Genomic DNA, 18,072 nt, shown 5'->3' with positions numbered 1-18,072 from the left:
ACTTTTTTTACATGAACTTATTACCAACGTTTTGTTTCTGTGTTTCAAAATGTACACTTTCTTTACATGAACTTATTACCAACGTTTTGTTTCTGGTGTTTCAAAATGTACACTTTCTTTACATGAACTTATTACCAACGTTTTGTTTCTGGTGTTTCAAAATGTACACTTTCTTTACATGTACTTATTACCAGCACTCGACTTCTATATGCCATTATTTGATTTTAATGACCACTTAGGTTATATGGTCACGTCATTGTTCAATATTATTTGATTTTAATGACCACTTAGGTTATATGGTCACGTCATTGTTCAATATTATTTGATTTTAATGACCACTTAGGTTATATGGTCACGTCATTGTTCAATATTATTTGATTTTAATGACCACTTAGGTTATATGGTCACGTCATTGTTCAATATTATTTGATTTTAATGACCACTTAGGTTATATGGTCACGTCATTGTTCAATATTTCAGACTTGCACGTAGTTCATTAACAATTTAGGCTTCCAACATTTCAGAGACCCAATCACGTGTTTGCGAGTTAAAATACCTGACTTCCATTTAAAGACCTTAATTCTTCATCTACAGATGAGACGGAGGACATTTCTATTTCCGTGAAGATTGACGTTTCGCCAAACGTAGGAGTACTGGTACGCCTTAATACGTTACCGAGTTTATTTTGCAGCTCATAATTTGTTTGTTTCAACTCTTCTAAATCTTTCTTCTGTCTTCGAATCTAAACAGACAAGTAGATGAAAAATTATATTAAAAAAAAAAAAGAAAAACAATATTCCTAATAGTTATACGTACCAAGTTAGAATGATAAATTATACTGGAATACAGAAACTGATAAGGAAAAGGTGATACACAATCTGCAGTGTTTAAATTAAAAGATAAATCGTAAAGTTACCAGAAGTACACACCTGGTTATCTTGTTCTTCTTTATACCTTTCCAACACCAATACCCGTTCATTTGACTCTTCTAATGAGACACTAAGACCTTCCTTCTCTTCTATTAACTCTTGAATTCGATTTTCCAAGTCTGCTTTCTTTTCAATTAGCATATCAATCTGCCAAAAAGTGATGAGAGAAAATATGAAAAAAATATTTTTATTGTGATGAAGAACAGGTGGCAGCGCCATACAAATCAATGGCGCTTTGAATAATGTATAAAAATGTTTAGCAAATGCACGTATTCTGAACAGTACAGAACTAACTCCCCGTAATCTCTAAATAAATATCTATACATAATATGATATTTGTCGAATGTTGTCTGCCTCTAATTCTGAAGTGATATACCAGAGGGAAGACAGTCGCCAACATCCACCGCCAACTCTTGGACTACTCGTTTACTTACAACAGTGAGATTGGCTGAAATATTATAACACACTCATGGCTGAAGAGGTGAACATATTCGGTTAAGGGACTCGAACTCGCTGCCCGCAGATTGCGCGTCGAAAGCCCTGTGCACCAAGCTAGACATAATTATTGTCACAATCACACATCCAAACTACTACTACCCACAACTGTACGACACTCCATCATTCACTGTGGGGGTAGGATAGTAAGAATGAAATTTCACCCACCTCTTCTCTCAATCCTTCTAGTTGAGACACGTGATCGGTAAGACTGGACTTACGCAGGTTAAACTGTTGTCGCAGGGACTTAACCTGCTTAGACAGCTGTTCTTCAGACTTATTGGTCTAAAACAGAAAATTTGTTAAGTCAAATGACTTAGTAGCACAGAAACTAATAAAATGTTTATCTATTAATAACTGACTTTTTTTTTTTAGATAAAATGTACATACCGGTGTTCACTTGTATTAAGTATAAGTCACTTGTATTAAGTATGTTATAAGCAATATTTTGACGGGTTACATTCTTGTATTTTACACATTGTTATCCAAATACCGTCTAGATTACTACAGTGTCTGTCGAATCCCAGCGGAGTGATCATCCCTTGTCCCGAGCACTGGTTATAGAACGTATATTATAATGTCCTTATCTATGTTCATTCAAGAGTTATTATTAATAAAAACACTTAACTGAAAGTAACCGACACTTATAATATGAGTACTTTGTAACAAAACTAATATCCTAAACATAAAACTTTTGTTTTGTTTAATTTAACTACCCTTTCGGCAAAATGTTTGGTGTTAGTTTTAAAATATAAATGCATGGCAAAAACTATACATTTAGTGGATGTGAAGATAACCATGATAATCTCACAAATCACAATAATCCTATGACGGTTAACTTGATGTTTTCTAACTTTTTTCTGACCGAACTTCTCTTGCACACGACTTGTTAAGTCTGTTGTGAGAAGTAATGGTGCTAGACATAACAGAAAACGGTTGATTTTTCTTTTTCAACTCAATTAATAAAATACTGAAATTATTCGACTGAAAGAGTGATAATTCTCCACCTGAATACCATTTTAAATGTTTGTTGTTGTTTTTTTACATATATTCTGCAAAATGTTTTAAGGTACACGTTATTTCACTCCTCTTCACATCACATCACTTTACTCTATTTCCGCTCGTCTGGTTGTAGCCACTTATACGTCTATCACTTAAACATTCCAGAGATCTCCATAGTCTCGACATCAATGAATTACAAACACAAATAAATTACAATACTACCAAGACTGAACAGTATTTTTATACAAAATGAAAGGAACTAAATTACTTAACAATAAATTTAAAAGCAATACCTGCTTTAAAGCTTCCGTCAGACGCTGATTCTGATCCTGTAGCTCCTGAATCACGTGGTGATTTTCCTTTTCTGTTGATTTCACCAGATTCCGATGTTCGTCTAATTCTCGTCGAAGCTCGTTTAAATCCGTCTGAAGCTCGGCAACTCGGCTGTCATACTCTGCTGCTAAAACGTCTAGTTTTCTTTTCAGAGTATACTTCTCTTGTTCTAGGTCCTGAATTAATACAATAAAATACTAGCTGTAAACCAGCACTACTGACAAAGAAATAACCTATCCAACAAATCTATTGCATAAAGTGTGGTTTTTAGAAAACATTTACAGTAGCTTCGTTTGAATGTGTATGTGACTACCAAAACTAAACTTTTCATGTACAGAAAATCATTTCAAATAAGTATTAATATTCTATACGAACCTTTCATTTCTCTGTTTACACCATAGTATTTAATTTTGACTACCAACAAAACACGCGTCTTGGTGAAGAAACGGAAAGTATTTCTATTTTAACGTAAATAACGTGATGAATTCCGTATTCCCAAACTTTAGATTTTACCTGTTCAGTGCCGTGGGCGAGATAACTCGTCCAAGCCGATCGATAACAGTGCCACGGACGAGTTAATTCGTTCTCAATAATGCCTAAGTTCAAAGCTAGATGTTAACACCACACATGCATTTGACCTACTTACAAATTGTTTCACTTTCGATCCAAAATGGCGTCACGAAAAAAGGTACAAAATGAAGAAGCATTAGAGTTGTATTTTGAACTTCGTTCGGAGTTGCCGTAGCAGCTTAAATACTTGGCAGTCAATAGGTTAAACCTCAACTACCTGATAATACTGCAACAGCACTACATCACTGTGTACTTCAAATTTAGACTATAATGAACAACGTAAAAATAGCATTTCTGGTCCGAAGGGCCAAAGTTCGAGGTGCATAACATCACTAAAGATGCTCCGTTCTTTCAGTTGTTGAGCGTCATAATCGTAACAGTCAGTCCCACTATTTGATTATGAGTAGGCGGTTGGTGCTGATAACTGATCGTTCTATGACTAAATATTGGGATCTTTGACCTGGTCGTTTAGCTCACGTGCTTCGTAAAGAGACGCTCATATACTGGTTTATCATGTGAATCAGGGAGGGTTATTATCCCTTTTCTAGGGCAGTACCCTAACATTTCACAAGCTAGAAGTGTTTTACTCATTACTAAGTCACACGAACAAAGTTACAGATAAAAAAGATCTCAAACTGAACGAATTCTCCTCGTCACGCCCTAGCAACTTAAACATGGGTACAAAGATATTATCAAACGACAACCAACTGTTGCAGCATTGTGAAATTAAATGCAAGTTACACGTTTTTCTTCTTTTAGAACCCCACTTCATGATTCCTTTCAAAACTTACCAGCGCGTGAGCTGACAAGGGTTCAAAATGAATTTTAAAGATACTGGAGAGTTTTAACAAGTGATACAAAAGCTAGCTTATCGTGCTTAAGATAAGTCTTCTACCTGGCTGCAGTAGTGAGAAAAACCAGTTACCCCGCTAGGTTCAGTGGTTAAACTGAACAAGTGTCGTGCTATACTGACAGCAAAAAACCAGTTACCCCGCTCGGTTCAGTGGTTAAACTGAACAAGTGTCGTGCTATACTGACAGGAAAAATCGACACTTTTTCCAAAACGTCCTCCGGTTGGTTGATTGTCTTGAAGTTTTAAGACGCAAAGCAACTAGGCTATCTGCATCAAACATCTGGGAAAAAGTTAAAATTAAAGTAAAATTATTAAAATTCATAAAAGAAAATTAAGGTAAAGCAAAACAAAGTTTAATTTTGAATTAAAAACATAAATAACATTAACTCCAATTTTTACATCTAGCCTACAGCAGTAAGAGAAAAACTACAGTAATACAAGTTGTGAAGGACTTTCTGTAGCATAATTGTAATTAATAACTTGCCAGGAAGACTAACAGGTAAGTACACAAACCACCACCAGTCACCTGAGTTGACCTTTCTAGTCCTGGTTTGGAGGTATTTGACGTTATGGCCATTTTCTAATTTCATATTGAACTAGTTGCATTTTAATTTGTTAAAAAAAAAATTTACGAATGATTCCTGTTAAGTATTAAAAACCTAAATAGCGTTAAAAGATCAATAGCCTTTAAAAAACTAAAAACATTTGTAAGATGGACAGTGTCACAATCACCAATAACACGGTCTAATGTTATGGACAAATCCTGGGACAGAACATGTTTAAAATGTTACTGTCGTTGAGAATCATAATGACGGTAAGACAGTCAAATGTGGCTTATTGTGACCTGAGTGACACAAAGCCAACACACTGGATGTGAAAACCAAAAGGAGCAATAGCAGATCGTCTATTCTACTGAGGAAGGAAAACACAACCCCAGGTAGGATACTGTAGTGAGGATGGAAGTTTCGAAGCATTCAGTAAAGACAGTTGCAAACGGCGGAGGAACAAAGAAGGTTCAGAGCCAAAGTCCTTGATGTTGAATGGGGTCCAGTATCTTCAAGGCCGAAGTCCTAGCAGAGCCACAGACCAGTGACCCATAGTCTAATTTTGATCGAATAAGAGCATGATATATTTTTAGCATAGAACACTGATCCGCTCCCCAAGTGGTGGAAGAGAGGACATGGAGGATGTTCAGTGCTCTTGGGCATACGACTCGTAGCTGCTTGATGTGTGGTATAAAGATAAGCTTACAGTCAAAGAAGCCCCCAAAACTCAGGGACCACAGGTAACACAACTTCACCGATACGGAGTTTAGGATCATGGTGAATACCGTTAACAGCAAAAGTGCAAACAAACAGTCTTAGAGAGAAAGAAGTTAAAACGGCTTGCTGCGGTCCACTTCAGTAAACGATTGAGGGCAGTCTGTAGCTGCTGCTAAATATACCTTATGTTCCACGACTGACATGAGACGTGAAAATCATAGAGCCCGTTTGCAACAGTGAGAGGGAGTTGTTCAGTGATGGCATTAATTTTTATACTGAAAAATGTGACACTCAAAACACAGCCTTGAGGGACTCCAAGTTCCTGTTGAAAAGAATGGGAAAGTGCGAACCCACACGAACGTGGAATCTCCTGTCCATTAAAACAAATTAACAAAAATGAGTAAATTACCACGTAACCCATATAAATGAACGTCTCGCAAAATGCCAAACCTCCATGTTGTATCGTAAGCCTTCTCAATATAAAAGACTATTGATACATGATGTTGTCGTTTGCGAAAAGCTTCTCTGATTGATGTTTCAAGTCGAATCAGATGGTCTGTGGTGGAGTGCTGCCGTCGGAACCCACACTGAGTGGGCGAGAGGAAATTGTTTAATTCGAGAAACCAAACAAGAGCATTAACAATCATATCTTAGGTCTTACAGAGACAGCTCGTCAAAGCATTTGAACGGTAGTTTGAAGGAATCTTGGGATCCCTACCACTGCAATAAGCACACGTCAAGGAACCACGACATGATGTCTTCGAGTGACCGAACCGTTGACACTGGAAACATATGAGAAGGTTTGGAACATACGGCCATACCTTGCAATTAAGATAGCCTGCCTTGTTGGTGGTAGGTGGACGCGGTGATGTAAATGTTAAAGTGAAGGCATTGGTCAGCATCATAATTCCATCTTTGCGAGAGGAGATGCACCTCACTGCGGAAACTCCTTGAGTAGAGAGACCAGCGAGAATCTCTGACTCAGGGATGTTCTTCAAATCCCTGTCAAAAATAACTCCTTATAATAAATCCAAAGTAGCAAAGGTGTAACCTCAATAGGTATATCCCCAATTGCCTTTGAATGCAAGAGGAGTTCACTGTGTTGAGATGTGGATGTTTCCACCAATATGTCACCAGATAGAATCTTCTTTACTGACTTTGGAGAGCCAGCAAGTCCCTCTAGTCCTTTCTGAATGAAAAAGGGAGACATTTGCCCTAAAGGTTTGTCTGAAAGATAATTTAATACAAGAACGTGAGGTACAGGTGTTACAGATGTTGAATATTACTGCCCAGAATCTTCAAGAACTATGGTCTGTTTTTCACTCTTTTATTTAATTTTATTTAGAGGATCCATAATAAAAAAAGCGATATTTCGGTGCCCACTGACCCCACTCACCATGGAGTCCTGCGAGGGGATGCACTATAATGCCAAACAAGAACACTGCAGCAACGCCAGGGTTTCGTAAGCACTGAATCCAAACACCAGCATCAGATACAATGTCAACAACACCTGTTGAGAACATCCAACACTGGTACTTGGTTGACTCTAGACCAAGTAGACCAGCCGATTGACCTGAAGGGAGCTACCCCATGGCCGCCCGTCTACAGGAATTCAAGACCAAAGTGGTGTGCTAGGGATGGACGCCTCAACCACCAGGATCCTCTCCTTTCCTTCACGGGTCGCCACGCATGACAAACATGTGAGTGGATGTTTAGATCTCGGAGGAGGTAAACTGATAGAACAGAAACTTCCCTGGGAGGTGCCCTCACCATGGACATCGATTCTACGTGGTGGACACAATAGACAGCCTAATGCGGCTTTTCTGTAAAAAATAAACAATTTTTGTAACAACAACAAAAGGCGGTTATTTCATCTAAAGGGGCCCGAAGGCCGCTTGGAGGAGCCGCTTGCTTTAACATCTCACACAACAATACAACAATGTGTTGTCTATCAGTCAGACAATAGTCACTAAATGGATATAACACAAGGGACGATTAGTGTTGCAATTTATATAATCTTGTCGTCAGTAAACGTTCGCATGCTATAAATCATGAGAAAAATATCTGTGAGATACAAATGAGCATGATACATGAACTTCAAAATAAATAAATAAATAAAAGGATTGAGCGTGCGACATGAAAGGAATAAAATCAAAATTGGCAGCCATACTGACAGCTACACATAGAGTATTTATTTATTTTACAGCGAATATGCAATCATTAATTAGCTAAGCCTCGTATTTTGTTTTAGCTAAGTAATAAATGAATATTTGTTGTAAAATTAATTATCAATCGATTTCATTTACTCTTGGGGGACCCTAAGGAAATATATCCAATCGATTTAAATAAATGTATCAGAATCTAAAAATCTCAGAAAATAGATATAAAAGTAAGATTTGGTTTCTGAATTTCGCTCAAACCTACATGAGGGCTATCTGCGCTCGCCGTCCCTAATTTAACAATGTAAGACTAGAGGGAAGGCAGCTAGTAATCACTTCCGACCGCCAACTCTTGGGCTACTCTTTTACCAACGAATAGTGGGATTGACTTTCACGGCTGAAAGGGCGAGTATGTTTGGTGTGACGGGGATTCCAACCCACGACCCTCAGATTACGAGTCGAGTGCCTTAACCACCTGGCCATGCCGGGCCCTAAAAGTGAGACATGAACAACGATTTATTTTCTTAGTTATATGGAATTTAATCTTTAATGTTTTAGAACTTCGTTTGTTTGGAATTCAGCACAAAGTTACACAACGGGTTATCTGTGCTCTGCTCACCACGGGTATTGAAACCTGGTTTCTAGCGATGCTAGTCCGCAGACATTCCGCTGTGCCACTGGGAAACGATTAAAGTTTTAGGAACTACAGCTTTGATAAGTTGTTTTACACATAATGGCATCATAAGCAAAAAAACCACTTAGAGGAAAGTTTTTCTATATTTTTAAAGTAAATAAATAATGAAGTAAACTTTATTGGCACAACTTTAGGTTCAAGACAGTTTAAATACAGAAAATGGCGTGTTGATGTAAGTCAAGGTGCCGTGAAGAAAATGAATTATCTGTTTACACATCTCTAATGGCAACAGATTGTTTTATGTATAATTAATTGTAATGAATCAGTGATACTTGACGGTATTCACTGAAAACAACTTGACACTTCGATTATATTTGTTGTTTTCTGGCAACCAACCAATTAGCTGCTGACACGTCATAACTTTATCTGTATGTTTTTTTATCATGGTAAACTTTCTGCCGTCCTTTATTTTGAAATGGAAGAAGATGGAAGAAGCCATCTTAAGCAGAATAACTATCTTCTTCTTTGCAAGGTGTGGAAGAAGCCAACTTAAACAGAATAACTATCTATTTCTTTGCAAGGTGTGGAAGAAGCCAACTTAAACAGAATAACTATCTATTTCTTTGTAAAAAAAAAATATATATATTGTTATGTTCTGCAGAAGCGAGACCGGCATGGTCGGATTGTTAGGGCGCTCAACTCGTAATCTGCGGATCGCAGGTTCGAATCCCAGTCACGTGCTCTCCCTTTCAACCCTCGTGGGTGTTATAATGTGATGGTCAATCCCTATTCATTGGTAAAAGAGTAGCCCAAAAGTTGGCGGTAGGTGGTGATGACTAGTTACCTTCCCTTTAGTCTAAACACTGCTAAAATAGGGACGGCTAGCACAGATGGCCCTCGTGCAGCTTTGCACGAAATTCAAAAACAAATTATTGTTTTGTATTAAGCATAAAGCTACACAAAGGGCTATCTGTGCTCTACCCACCACGGTATCGAAAACCGGTTTCCAGCAGTATATCTCCACAGATATACCACTGTGCCACTGGAAGAGGGCTTAAAAACAAACGTTTCTTTATGTGGAAATTATTTTTGACGAAACTCTCATAGGTCAACTTCGTTTCCCGTTAATTGTGTGTTTTCTTATAGTAAAGCCACATCAGGTTATCTGCTGGGTTCAGCAAAGGGAATTGAACCCCTGATTTTAGCATTGTAAACCTGTAGACTTACCGCTGTACCAGCGGGGTACTCTAATTTGTATGTATAGTTTATTTATCTCAGACTAAAGCCACAATGGGCTATCTGCTGTGTCCACGTATCATGGGGAATGGAACCTGGAATTTCTATGTCCGACAACTTGCTGCTATCCCACAGAGGGACTTATAAATATAATACATTACTTGCTATCGTGTGAAACGGTCCGGCATGGCCAGGTGGTTAAGGCACTCGACTCGTGGGTTCGAATCCCTGTCACACCAAACATGCTCGTCCTTTCAGCCGTGACGGTCAATCTCACTATTCGTTGGTAAAAAAAGTAGCCCAAGAGTTGGCGGTCGGAAGGGATGACTAGCTGCCTTCCCTTTAGTCTCATACTGCAAACAATTCTTATGAACATACGTTTAATTTCAAGAACTTTAATTTTAGAATTATTGTTTTGGTTGTACTGTAATGTTCCCTTGTTGCGTCGTTTTCACGCACGTGTTTCTTAGCCTGTTATTACAAATGGTTACACAGTTATTTATTCAATTCGTTACGATGTGACCATAGAAATAGTTGATTGAAGTAAATAGTTTATATGAAAAAAACAAAATTCAAGTTTTGTTTTACATTTTGTATCTTAAAACTAGCAATAAACAATACCACATGCATTAATCTGAACCTAAAACTATTAAAAAAAACACTACGAAAAAACTGCAGATAGGGGATGATTTACAACATAACAACAAATGGCAAACTGGTACGATTAGAGTTAATCACAATCCCACTAACTTCTGCAAGATGACGTCACTTACTCCGGCTCTTGAACGGTCATGTGGACAATAAAGACGAATATGTACTCATTATTATTCAACACTTCAAACCGTCGAAACGCAAATTTATTTTCAAAATGAACAGCACTTGGTACGACACATGGGCTAAATTACATTAATCTGCATCGGCTGTCATAAAGATTGTTGCCCGTAAAACGGAACTGTCACTCTTATAATGCACTCTCAGCTGAAAGCGTTCAGCAACATTGTTACGCAGGCCTTGAACTGTCATGCGCAACCTGGCTAACTAACCACCGTACCACGACCACTCCAAATTCAACGGATATATCTGTGCGCTTCAAAGAGAACCACTTACAGCATCTAATTTACTTAGGTTTTGTCACACTCCAACAAAACAGAAATTCTAGTTTGAGATCTCCAAAAGGTTTTTGTCAAGAAATCAAATGGACGGTTACTAATGAAATTCGTTGTTTCTCTGAGAAATCTAGCCACAAGAAACATGTATACATATATGACTAATATGTTTAACCATTATTAATCAAACGAACAATAATAATTTAATTAATACATGACAAATGATTTTGTCTTCAATTCAAAAAAAAACAAAGCACACATTTTAAATCGTGCAATATTTCACATTGCTTTTATGTCACTTTTATTGTAGCTACATCTTAAAAAACAAACAAGAGTGACCTAATATTCATTTCATAATTTACTTATCAATGGAACTGTCTGCTGGCAAAGTGTAATTGTGTGAATAATAACATTTAAAATCAAAATCTGATATTGAACAACAGTCAATACATATTAAATATACACAAGTTTTAAATGTCTATCAGTTCTTATCCGTTCTAGTTATCATCCCTTCGCTAAGAACCCTCTTTCGTCTCTCATACGGTTTATGGTTCTTTTCTACTTTCTTTGAGTCGGTTGCAGGCTACACAAAATCACTCCAGTATCCAAAAGATAAAACACACTCTCTAACATATGAGCCTTCTCGTAGCTACATCGACTTTACGCGCCAACTAGCGTCTAGAAGTGTTATTCAACCAGATTTTCCAGATGAACCCCGCGTCCAAGCTTTGGTCATCGCGATCCTACTTTATCTATACAAGGATGAAAAATTCTTGAAAAATTTTGGTGCAATTGGCCACACCTTCTAATGAGCATCTCAAAGACACCATGAAAACAAACAAACAAACGCTCAGTGTTTGATCTACAACTTCCAGGTTCAAGTGATTCTACCGTTTCCTTAATAGAACAAAGACATATATCAACTTTCACTTAACACGAGTGACTGGCTGGTTGATACCACAAAAGATAACAGGTATGAAGGGATAAGGTTCTATCTACAAGTGTAGCGAGCCTTCAGTTGGGTATGTGTGTTTATTCAAGGATTTGTTTTTCTGTGCTTTTGACCTACTTACTGGTCAGCCATTAGGTCTAGTCTACAATTTCCCAGATTAAACTTTTACCAGAACAAAATGATACGGATGACGTCATGTAATAATAATATAGAAACAGAACATAAATATATAATGCTTTAACATATTTAAGAAAAAATTGTATTTTTTTCATAAATAATACTTCAAGAAATAAAAAATAAGATTTGGCCTCCTATTAAATTATCAAATGAGAATAGTGTTAGTTGAAGCAAATCGACTTCCGAGTTTTAATTGGAAAGTTCTTTCATACGAGCAAATTTATCGTATGATATGTTACCGGACTTTTTCTCACATGTAACGTATTAGTGGTGTATAAGATAAGATAATTCACTATTGGTTGATTTAATACCTTGTGATGTTACGTAATCGGTCAAAGAAAGGATGTAACGTTTTACCTGTCAACTGTCAATCGAGATTTGAGACATTAGTCTAAAAGGAATTTACTTAAAATTACTTCCGTAAGATGGCGTTCTGGGGTATATATCTTGTCAAAATTGACTCACCACTTCTATCATAAAACGCCTGAAAAAAAATTTCAATGAACGTAATATTGTTTTGATCTTCTGTTATTTCTTCTTCAAAGCAGTGTACGTAAGTTTGCGCATGCTCAATAATACTGCTGAAATCCGCGGAAAAGTATGGAACACGTATGTGCTACCAAATTATTTACAACACTTAAGAATTCGTGGGCCTAAGGCTGCTATAATGCAAATTTAACTTCTTTAACCAAGTTTCGAATAACACAAGTAGGCCTACTTATTTACAGGCCTTAATGAAAATAAATGCCAAAATGTGTTTTCGTGAAATACCCGTTGTTCGTTTGGTATCAACAAGATGCGACCAGCGGTTTAGGAAGAATTATGTGCCATACAAACAATGAATCTTATTCTTACAAAATGACTACTATTTCTTCATTTAACTGTACAAATAAATTTAATAAAAATTTACAGGTTTATTCATAATTTAGTACAGTGTATTTTTTAATAATTGATAAATTATTTCTCTGAATGCAATTTAGTTTTAAAAGGGTTACTTGAGCAAAATATATATTAAAAGGGAATTTTCAATAACCGCGGTTGTGATTAGATTTCAAATCGGTCAAGAGATAGAGCTATGAGCTAAAAGTTTGTACTTGGAAAAAACAAAACAAAAAAGGAAAAAAAACTCAAGTACTATACCGCAGCTAAAAAGAAAGATATGAAAATATTGGGCTATTCTGTGCTTCATAATATCAAATGTCTAACATAGTTACTGACACATTAAACTGCTTGAATTACTCAAATTGAAAAAGGTATGTAATGTTTTGTTTTCGTTTATACTACACCGACAATACATTATACCATCCTACTAACAGTTATAACTAACAGAATAGTGTATATTTGTTCTGCGGCTTTGATTTTACGTATCCAGTGTTGGGTTTTTATAGTGCCAGATTCCTTATAGCAAGAGTCTTATTTGTTGGTGACAAACTTCAGCAATAAACGTACAGCACACAATTCACTTGTTTTAAAATTATATATTCAAAACATGTCAAACGTATGTACAAAATTTCGTTATACTATTGTTTATCACAGTTGTACTTAGAATGTTAAATAACTGTCTCTTTTTTCATCAAGGTATATACAGAAAGATTCAGTTACTTTAGGGCACGCTTTGAAAAGACAAATTTTTCTTTCTTATCGCTGTTGTTACAATACAAACTATGAAAGTCACTTTAGAAATTGCTCGTTGCAGCTAAATTGACAACTACGCAATCTTAATTCCACTTTTACTTTCAATAACGCAATTCCTTTTCTCTGTCTCTACATGTATTTATAACACCTGACAGAAAAATCTAGAAATATCTAGTCTTCTAGTAACATAACGAAAAAAACGTTTCCAGTAAGATGAACCTAACCATATTACAAAAGCCCAGCATAACAATTAAACTTCATACACAACTTATGACTCGTACAGTCACGTAATGAAACTTACCATAAATATCACCTTTAAATTAACTGTACTAAGGTATTCATTTTGCTTGTGATTAATGAAATATAAGTAGGCCTAAAGTAATTTTACTATTTTCAGTTACAATTTACTTGCATCATTACGGCTAATTAGATAAGTAAGTTATTTTAAAATAACTTGTTATCCGATTTACCAAAGTTACAAGTTAATACAACAGAGGAAGTCGTCGTACGTCTGACGTTGACTTTTTTTTTTTACGACATCGTAAACTTGAACCATTTAGGCTTACGACGGTAACAAATAATTCTCGGAGAAAACTTATCCAGACGACATTTCTATATTTATACCTCGTGCCAAAGAATATATATTTTTTTCAAAACATTTTGAGAGACAAAGTATTCAATATTGTATATTTTTGAAGTATAAAAATATTTATTACCCAAGATATAAAAACTGAACATAAACTTGTGTGATTCGTCTCCAAAGTGTACGTATATTGAATTAACGTGTTTCAAAAAAAGCTTTGTTTACAATATTGTCCACTCTAAGTCTGAGTACCAAGATAAACAAAATACGTTTTATACGTGTTTCCTTTGTATGTGAAGCATTCGTTACCCGTTTAAAAACACCTCTAAACGTACAATGAACGCTGTGTTGGTACTTTTAGCTCAGTGACCTTATCAAATCTGATAAAGAACGAGAGACGTGCTCTTCAGGATACACGCTGCCATGGTTTTCTAGATTACAATATAATTACAACAGTGCTAATGTAATTTAGTAAATATACGTAATTACAAGGTTGAAGACACACATGAACAATTTATGTATTTTAAGTAATATAAGTGCAGAGTTAAAGTGTTCTGGAAGTTTCTAACAATTATTATAGTGCAAACACTGACAAGACATTAGAATTAGTGGGAAAGGATCGTTTAGAATATATTTATGTCTATAGTTCATTGGTAACAACAACAAATATATTTGTCACGCAGTTTAATGGTTACATTAAATAAGATATTTTATTGAAGGGTTTGAATTATAAGCTAAAATCATGTAAAGTGTGAATTGTTTATATTCTATTGATTAATTATCGTAACCACAATGTGTACCAGAAGATATTGGTGGTTAATATAACGAAACTTGTATATACTTGTAAGTTGGTAGATAATATGAATCAAATTGCACACTAAGAAAGTTGATGGATAATGTAACCGTATCGTTTCATTCATTTATATCCATGAGAACTAATAAATACAAATATCGGTTAGAGTCTAGTGTTGTAACGACAGACTCATTAGTTTCAAGCATGATTATAATCATCCATCAACTTTCTTAGTGTGCAATTTGATTCATATTATCTACCAACTTACGTTGGTATATACAAGTTTCGTTATATTAACCACCAATATCTTCTGGTACACATTGTGGTTACGATAATTAATCAATAGAATATAAACAATTCACACTTTACATGATTTTAGCTTATAATTCAAACCCTTCAATAAAATATCTTATTTAATGTAACCATTAAACTGCGTGACAAATATATTTGTTGTTGTTACCAATGAACTATAGACATAAATATATTCTAAACGATCCTTTCCCACTAATTCTAATGTCTTTTCAGTGTTTGCACTATAATAATTGTTAGAAACTTCCAGAACACTTTAACTCCGCACTTATATTACTTAAAATACATAAATTGTTCATGTGTGTCTTCAACCTTGTAATTACGTATATTTACTAAATTACATTAGCACTGTTGTAATTATATTGTAATCTAGAAAACCATGCAGCGTGTATTCTGAAGAGCACGTCTCTCGTTCTTTATCAGATTTGATGAGGTCACTGAGCTATAAGTACAACACAACGTTGTTTTTAAACTGGTAAAAAATGCTTCACAAACAAAGGAAACAAAATATACATTTTGTTTATCTTTGTACTCAGACTTGGAGTGGACTATATTGTAAACAACATTAATTCAGTTTGTGGATCACGTGCTTATCAAACAGTCCAGCTATTTCTTTGTCAAATGCCCCATAACTTGTATCCATGTATACTTAAAGACTCGGAGTATAATACTTGATTTGTATCCATGTTTACTTAAAGACTCGGAGTATAATATTTGATTTGTATCCATGTTTACTTAAAGACTCGGAGTATAATATTTGATTTGTATCCATGTTTACTTAAAGACTCGGAGTATAATATTTGATTTGTATCCATGTTTACTTAAAGACTCGGAGTATAATATTTGATTTGTATCCATGTTTACTTAAAGACTCGGAGTATAATATTTGATTTGTATCCATGTTTACTTAAAGACTCGGAGTATAATATTTGATTTGTATCCATGTTTACTTAAAGACTCGGAGTATAATATTTGATTTGTATCCATGTTTACTTAAAGACTCGGAGTATAATATTTGATTTGTATCCATGTTTACTTAAAGACTCGGAGTATAATATTTGATTTGTATCCATGTTTACTTTAAAGACTCGGAGTATAATATTTGATTTGTATCCATGTTTACTTAAAGACTCGGAGTATAATATTTGATTTGTATCCATGTTTACTTAAAGACTCGGAGTATAATATTTGATTTGTATCCATGTTTACTTAAAGACTCGGAGTATAATATTTGATTTGTATCCATGTTTACTTAAAGACTCGGAGTATAATATTTAATTTGTATCCATGTTTACTTAAAGACTCGGAGTATAATATTTGATTTGTATCCATGTTTACTTAAAGACTCGGAGTATAATATTTGATTTGTATCCATGTTTACTTAAAGACTCGGAGTATAATATTTGATTTGTATCCATGTTTACTTAAAGACTCGGAGTATAATATTTGATTTGTATCCATGTTTACTTAAAGACTCGGGTATAATATTTGATTTGTATCCATGTTTACTTAAAGACTCGGAGTATAATATTTGATTTGTATCCATGTTTACTTAAAGACTCGGAGTATAATATTTGATTTGTATCCATGTTTACTTAAAGACTCGGAGTATAATATTTGATTTGTATCCATGTTTACTTAAAGACTCGGAGTATAATATTTGATTTGTATCCATGTTTACTTAAAGACTCGGAGTATAATATTTGATTTGTATCCATGTTTACTTAAAGACTCGGAGTATAATATTTGATTTGTATCCATGTATACTTAAAGACTCGGAGTATAATATTTGATTTGTATCCATGTTTACTTAAAGACTCGGAGTATAATATTTGATTTGTATCCATGTTTACTTAAAGACTCGGAGTATAATATTTGATTTGTATCCATGTTTACTTAAAGACTCGGAGTATAATATTTGATTTGTATCCATGTTTACTTAAAGACTCGGAGTATAATATTTGATTTGTATCCATGTATACTTAAAGACTCGGAGTATAATATTTGATTTGTATCCATGTTTACTTAAAGACTCGGAGTATAATATTTGATTTGTATCCATGTTTACTTAAAGACTCGGAGTATAATATTTGATTTGTATCCATGTTTACTTAAAGACTCGGAGTATAATATTTGATTTGTATCCATGTTTACTTAAAGACTCGGAGTATAATATTTGATTTGTATCCATGTATACTTAAAGACTCGGAGTATAATATTTGATTTGTATCCATGTTTACTTAAAGACTCGGAGTATAATATTTGATTTGTATCCATGTTTACTTAAAGACTCGGAGTATAATATTTGATTTGTATCCATGTATACTTAAAGACTCGGAGTATAATATTTGATTTGTATCCATGTTTACTTAAAGACTCGGAGTATAATATTTGATTTGTATCCATGTTTACTTAAAGACTCGGAGTATAATATTTGATTTGTATCCATGTTTACTTAAAGACTCGGAGTATAATATTTGATTTGTATCCATGTATACTTAAAGACTCGGAGTATAATATTTGATTTGTATCCATGTTTACTTAAAGACTCGGAGTATAATATTTGATTTGTATCCATGTTTACTTAAAGACTCGGAGTATAATATTTGATTTGTATCCATGTATACTTAAAGACTCGGAGTATAATATTTGATTTGTATCCATGTTTACTTAAAGACTCGGAGTATAATATTTGATTTGTATCCATGTTTACTTAAAGACTCGGAGTATAATATTTGATTTGTATCCATGTATACTTAAAGACTCGGAGTATAATATTTGATTTGTATCCATGTTTACTTAAAGACTCGGAGTATAATATTTGATTTGTATCCATGTTTACTTAAAGACTCGGAGTATAATATTTGATTTGTATCCATGTATACTTAAAGACTCGGAGTATAATATTTGATTTGTATCCATGTTTACTTAAAGACTCGGAGTATAATATTTGATTTGTATCCATGTTTACTTAAAGACTCGGAGTATAATATTTGATTTGTATCCATGTATACTTAAAGACTCGGAGTATAATATTTGATTTG

The 18,072-nt window shown here is 34.7% G+C and overlaps 1 protein-coding gene across 2 annotated transcripts in view; it reads right to left on the bottom strand.

The window, feature by feature from the left end:
• Positions 1–18,072, bottom strand: part of LOC143256295 (bicaudal D-related protein homolog) — a 67,472-nt gene that overhangs the window by 15,908 nt on the left and 33,492 nt on the right. Inside the window, exons 2-5 of one of the 2 annotated variants that reach the window (XM_076513350.1) lie at positions 2,720–2,935; positions 1,593–1,709; positions 930–1,076; positions 557–742 (exon numbers count right to left, since the gene is read on the bottom strand). In XM_076513350.1, the coding sequence (XP_076369465.1) occupies positions 557–742; positions 930–1,076; positions 1,593–1,709; positions 2,720–2,935 (666 nt within the window). The remainder of the gene's footprint in view (positions 1–556; positions 743–929; positions 1,077–1,592; positions 1,710–2,719; positions 2,936–18,072) is intronic. The other variant, XM_076513351.1, reaches the window with a different exon arrangement.

This window comes from Tachypleus tridentatus, chromosome 7 (assembly GCF_004210375.1).
Source record: "Tachypleus tridentatus isolate NWPU-2018 chromosome 7, ASM421037v1, whole genome shotgun sequence".
NCBI lineage: Eukaryota > Metazoa > Arthropoda > Merostomata > Xiphosura > Limulidae > Tachypleus > Tachypleus tridentatus.
The sequence above is the reverse complement of the archived record's forward strand: the minus strand, read 5'-3'. Positions and strand labels throughout refer to the sequence as shown.